The 6559-nt window shown below is 35.4% G+C and overlaps 1 protein-coding gene across 1 annotated transcript in view; it reads left to right on the forward strand.

Annotated features, from left to right (window-relative positions):
• Positions 730–6559, forward strand: part of LOC110266903 — an 18275-nt gene continuing 12445 nt past the window's right edge. The window contains exon 1 of the mRNA XM_021111958.1: positions 730–740. Coding sequence (XP_020967617.1) covers positions 730–740 — 11 coding nt within the window. The remainder of the gene's footprint in view (positions 741–6559) is intronic.

The following is a 6559-nucleotide window of genomic DNA, read 5'->3' on the forward strand; positions in this document are numbered from 1 at the left end:
TAGAGTAAAAGGGGGTAGGAAGTGGTAAACCCCAAACACTATTCATCACAACATTATATCACCCATAACTTTTGATCCGGAGCTCCGATTGACGAGCTGTCAGCAGCCATGCGTTCGTCTCGGAATTCTCTACAAAACCCACTCAACAATTTGGTAAGAAATTTGAGATTTCATGTCCAGTTCCTACCTTTTCAGTTTCGAAAATTTGGGAGTTTTGAGTTTGATAGATTATGTGATTTTGATGTTCTAGGTTTGAATTAGCTTGAAAAATTATTGGGTTTTATTCCATTAATGCTTGAGGAAGGTAAGAGCCCTTAGAACCTTGTGGATTATTGAATTAGTAAGCTTGAATGTTGATTTTAGTGATATATTGTCGGATTAGATTAAATATTGTTGATTTGGAGTACCTTGAGTTGATTGGAAGCTTTGGTTGTGCTTGGTTGCGGAATCTTGGTGGTGGAGGCTGAAACTTTGCAAATTTGAGATTTGGAGCTTCGGGTTTTGTGCAACGGCAACAAATTGTGACGTACTGGTTTTACGAGAAATTGGCCAAGGTATGGTTTTGATTTCTCGTATTTAATATGTAAGATTTTGTGAAAACTTAGGCTAGATGACTTAAGATAAGTTGAAATGTATGTTTGATGTATGTTTAGTGGTTTAGTAATGCTATGGGTGTTGAGATTGTATGTGGATAATTGGATATGTTGTTGGGTGTTATGAATGTGGAGAATGGTTGATGAGTTAATGTGTTGAATGAATAATAATGTTATGATAATGAGTAATGGAATAATTGAGATTGAATGCAGTTTGTTGGATGATTGTTGCTATATGATTAGTGATGAATATTGATTTGAAGTATGTTAAAGTGAGAATCTTAAAGGAGTTGAGGAATTGAGAATTGAATAGTTTAAATGGTTAAATGATTGATAAAAGGTTTATAAGCATTTGGTATTGGTTTTTAGTGTTTTGGAAGTGTCTTGGTTGATAGTGGTTTAGTTTGAAAATAAAAATTTAGTAAAAATAGAAGTTGGTGTTTTTGAGAAAAAATATGGTTTTTATCTGAACTTCTGCGGGCCATAACTTGGCTTCCGGACTCTTAAATTGCTTCAAACTTATTTTATATGAAAATTGGGTTCGTAAAGTTTACGTCGTTCAAAGAACGGAAGAAAAATGTTTTAAAACGGAGAAGTTATGCACATCGGAAGTTTGGGATTGAAAATGATGATGACCTTAAAGTGTGACGGTGATTAAAGCGATAATGATGAGTTCTGATTGTTAGGATGGACGAGTAATTCCTATCAAAGCCATGATTATGAGTTTGAGATATTGAGATATGATTAATGATGATAACTGAGTTTAATTGTGGATTATTTTGAGATGTCGAGTTATGACTGCGAGAGTAGACGAGTAATTCCTATCTGATGTGTCATGTCGAGGGTAGACGAGCAATTCCTATCCGAGAATAGATGAGTAATTCCTATTCGAGTCCTAGCCTGTACATAGATGAGTAATCCCTATCTGGGTTAAGGATGTGGCACCTGCTAGAGTGGACGAGTAATGTTTACCCCGGTTTTGGTGAAACACCGGCATAGGTGGACGGGTAATACCTGTCCCGTGTTGTGGTGTTCTATCCATGGTTAGCTACCAGGACATGTCGGGCTAGCTAAGTAACCGACAGTTGATATCAACAGCCATAGGACAGGCATGCATCATGTGCATATTGTTTGAATTACTTGCTTGTGCATTAATTGGAAATGTCTAAGTGATTATAATATGCTATATGTTCTAATTGTTGTATCTATATTCTTTTTGTGCCTGCTTTGTCTACTTTATTTGTCTCTGTGATTCTACAGAGTTTGGAGGATTGGAGGAAGGCGGAGACTTAAGGGATTTTATTAGAGTTTCGGTTAAGTTTAGGAATGCCTTAGAGAACTATCCTATTTATGGTTTTTGTTTTAAATCTTGAAGTCTTAAAATCAGAATGTCGGCATTCTAGGATTGCCTCTGGCATTCCCAAGACCTTATATCTTATATATGTAGGCACCTTTACTATGCTGAGAACCCCTGGTTCTCATCCCATACGATGTTTGTATTTTTCAGATGTAAGTCGAGATGCGCCTCGCTAGGCGTCTGAAGTTCTATTGTAGTGAAGATAGGAGTTTGGGCTTTTATATTTTGTTATATATATATAAATGCTTAGAATTCTCCTTTTATGTATTATACCTTTGGGTGCCTCTTAGAGGCTTTTGTTGGAGAACTAGGGTTTATTTTGAGAACTTTAAATATGGGATTGTATGTATGTATGTATGTTTACATTCTCTAGCCAGTCTTAGCTTTGCAGGCTGAGCTTGGAGCTTGACTACTATGTATCCTTGATTCTCTACTCTTATGTATATATGTATTTATTTGCGCTTAAGCTTTTCTTCATACGTAAGTAAACGTTATTCACGAGCGTTGCGTTTTTTGGTTTCACGACTTTGCTTTACCATTTCTTCAATGGCTCCTAGCTATAAAACTTTTTAGATGTCGTAATACCTCACTACCTCTGTCTTATGACTTAAGCATAAGATTCTGTGTGGTAGGGTGTTACATTAAGTCTTAGTTTTGCATTAGTTGAAACTTGTGGAAATTTGTTTTGTAATGATGTTTAATTTGTTCTTAATCCAAACTTGGACCTTGCAGACAAAGTGTTTGTTATTTGTTATAATAAAAGATTGAGATTAAATATATTTTGAAAACTGATAAAGCCACTGGCCGAAGCAGGCTACCCTGCAGTTGCATCTGACTCATTTTGATCCTCTGGTTAACTAGAAAAGGCCATAGGGGATCATAAGGGGCTTGTCACTTAAATTGCTAGTGTTGATCATCTTTCATATCAACTTAAACATTGTTTTTGTCTGCAGGCAGTTAGAGTACATTGTTCTTGTACATTATCATCATATTAGAGAGGTATGTTTTTTATCTATTCTTTTGCATTTTTATCTTAAAATTAGGGCAATTTACTAAAATAAATATTATAGCCTCCAAATTTACCAGAATACACATTTTGCAAAATGGATACCAAAATGCATTTTTTCCATAAACTATGTAAACCGCGACAGAGATTTTGCAGTTTATGAATGTACGTAATCTGCTACAAGAGTGTCGCGATTTACGTTCGAAGCAAACCTTCATATAATCCGCGATAGGGGTGTCGCAGTTTATGTGTGTTTTGCAAAATGGCTAGAAACCGCGGCAGGGTTCTCGCGGTTTCTGTGTATGTGTTTTTTGTTTCTAGTTGAACATTTTTCTAACCTGGACCTTCAACTTTAACATAGTTTTCACTAGCTTCAGTACTTTACCCATGTCTGACATCTCATTAGTGGAAAGTCCCCTTGACGACCAAGTTGTGGTTTTTGTTTTTTTATATAAATAAATAAAATAAAATGATTATTTCTTTAAATAAAAAATAGAATTGCACATCATTTCAGTCATGGTGCCTGCAAATTGGAGATTGAAATCATCTTTTTATATCTGCCCACTAACACTTGCGAAATGAGACGCCTACAAAATAGAGCAGCGGCCATTTTTCTGTTGTCGCAAGCGAAATGAATTCCATTAGAATATTAGGATAGATAAAGAATGATCATATTAAATCTTTCTACTTAAACAATAATAAGCTTGGATGTTTCACCAAAAGAGAGAAGGGGTTGTTAAGAATAGGTTTAGATTTTGTTTTTTATTTTTATATAATATCAAACATGAAAAATATTTGTTGAATTTATAGTCAATTTAGTTCTAAAATTTAGGATTAAAAAAGTATATTTGTTAAATTTTTTTATTTAGTACTGAGTACGTACTACCTGAATTAAAAGAGTTATGATGAATAATAGATTAACTTACTAGTCTTATTTTTTAATGGTTGATCTATATAAATGCAATTAATTATTTTAAGATTGTAATTTATTTCATATTTGATATTATATAAAAATAAATTACTTTTCAACTTGAAGTAAGAATCAGGAGCATTGATGAGCGGATATTTTATACGCTTTTTGGGGTTAATTTCATATAGTTTTGAATATGTTTTAGTTAGTTTTTAGTTTATTTTCATTAGTTTTTAGGAAAAATTCATATTTCTAGACTTTACTATGACTTGTGTGTTTTTCTGTAATTTCAGGTATTTTTCTGGCTGAAATTGAAGGAGCTGAGCAAAAATCTGATTCAGGCTGAAAAAGGACTGCTGATGCTGTTGGATTCTGACCTCCCTGCACTCAAAGTGGATTTTCTGGAGCTACAGAACTCGAAATGGCATGCTTCCAATTGCGTTGGAAAGTAGACATCCAGAGCTTTCCAGCAATATATAATAGTTCATACTTTGCATAAGGATAGATGACGTAAACTGGCGTTCAACGCCAGTTCTCTGCCCAATTCTGGCGTCCAGCACCAGAAAAGGATCAAAAGCTGGAGTTGAACGCCCAAACTGGCACAAAAACTGGCGTTCAACTCCACAAATGGCCTCTGCACGTGGACTGCTTAATTCTCAGCCCCAGCACACACCAAGTGGGCCCCAGAAGTGGATCTCTGCATCATCCATCATAGTTTACTCATTTGTTGTAAACCTAGGCTACTAGTTTAGTATTTAAACAACTTTTAGAGACTTATTTTGTACCTCATGACATTTTAGATCTGAACTTTGTACTCTTTGACGGCATGAGTCTCTAAACTCCATTGTTGGGGGTGAGGAGCTCTGCTGTGTCTCGATGAATTAATGCAAGTATTCCTGTTTTCTATTCAAACACGCTTGTTCCTATCTAAGATGTTCATTCGCGCTTAACTGTGATGAAGGTGATGATATGTGACACTCATCACCATTCTCAACCCATGAACGTGTGCCTGACAACCACCTTCGTTCTATATCAGATTGAATGAGTATCTCTTAGATCTCTTAATCAGAATCTTCGTGGTATAAGCTAGAATTGATGGCGGCATTCATGAGAATCCGGAAAGTCTAAACCTTGTCTGTGGTATTCTGAGTAGGATTCAAGGATTGAATGACTGTGACGAGCTTCAAACTCTTGAAGGCTGGGCGTTAGTGACAAACGCAAAGGAATCAAGGGATTTCATTCCAACCGGATCGAGAACCAACCGGTGATTAGCCGTGCTGTGACAGAGCGCGTGAGCGTAGTTTTCACTGGAAGGATGGAAGGTAGCCATTGACAACGGTGATCCACCAACACACAGCTTGCCATAGGAGGACGTGCGTGTGTGAACAAGAAGACAGAGGAAAGCAGAGATTCAGAAGACAAAGCATCTCCAAAACTCCAACATATTCTCCATTACTGCATAACAAGTAACCTTTAATCGATGCTCTCTTGCTTATTTGCAATTCAACTGATAAACATAATTGGCTTCCTGACTAAGATTTACAAGATAACCATAGATTGCTTCAAACCAACAATCTCCGTGGGATTCGACCCTTACTCACGTGAGGTATTACTTGGACGACCCAGTGCACTTGCTGGTCAGTGGTACGCGTTGTGAAACGTGTGATTCACAATTCGTGCACCAAGTTTTTGGCGCCGTTGCCGGGGATTGTTCGTGTTTGAACAACTGACGGATCATTTTGTTGCTTAGATTAGGAAAATTTTTCTTTTTTTTTTTTGGTTTAGAGTCTCTTATTATTGTTCTTGGTTAAAAATATCCTTCTTTAAAACAAGTGTTACATTTACTGCCCAATTGGCTAGAGCGTTGGTCTAAGTCCGTGGCAGTTTGGTACACTCTTTTTAAAATCTTTTTCAAAAATAATATTTTCTCTATTAAATTTTGTGCCAAACTTTAAGTTTGGTGTTTTCTTGTTGATTTTCCTTTGATTTTCGAAAATTTTGGTTTGGTTTTCTAAAATTTGAAGTTTGGTGTTCTTTCTTCGTGTTTTTGAGTTTTCCTTGTGAATTGATCTTAAAATTTTTAAGTTTGGTGTTCCTTGGTGTTTTCCCTCCAAAATTTTCGAAAATAGGGAGCATTAGATCTAAAAATTTTAAATCTTGTGCTATCTTATTGTTTTTCTCTTTCCTCTTAAAAATAAAAAATATCTTTTCTCTTTATTTTAAAAACAAATTTTTCGAAATATATTTCTAAAATTTAGATTTTTATTTCAAAATTTAAAACTTTTTTTCTTTCTCAAAATCATCATATCCTTTTCAAAACTTCCTAACCACTTTCTCTCTCCTCAGTTTTTCAAAAATCTTCACTCAATTTTTATTTATTTTATTTCAATTTATTTCATTTTTGAAATAAATATATAAATAAATAAATAAAAATATTTTTTCTATTTTACATCATCTCCCTTTCTCCATCATGGACCTAAGCGGAAATGAACAGTCCAGGAGGACTCTGGGGTCATATTCTAACCCCTCTACTGCTGCATATGGGAGTAGTATCTGCATACCCTCCATTGGAGTCAGTAGCTTTGAGTTGAATCCTCAGCTCATTATCATGGTGCAGCAAAGTTGCCAGTATTCCGGTCTTCCACAGGAAGAACCTACAGAGTTTCTGGCACAGTTTTTACAAATTGCTGACA

Source organism: Arachis ipaensis, chromosome B09 (genome assembly GCF_000816755.2).
Source record: "Arachis ipaensis cultivar K30076 chromosome B09, Araip1.1, whole genome shotgun sequence".
Lineage (NCBI taxonomy): Eukaryota > Viridiplantae > Streptophyta > Magnoliopsida > Fabales > Fabaceae > Arachis > Arachis ipaensis.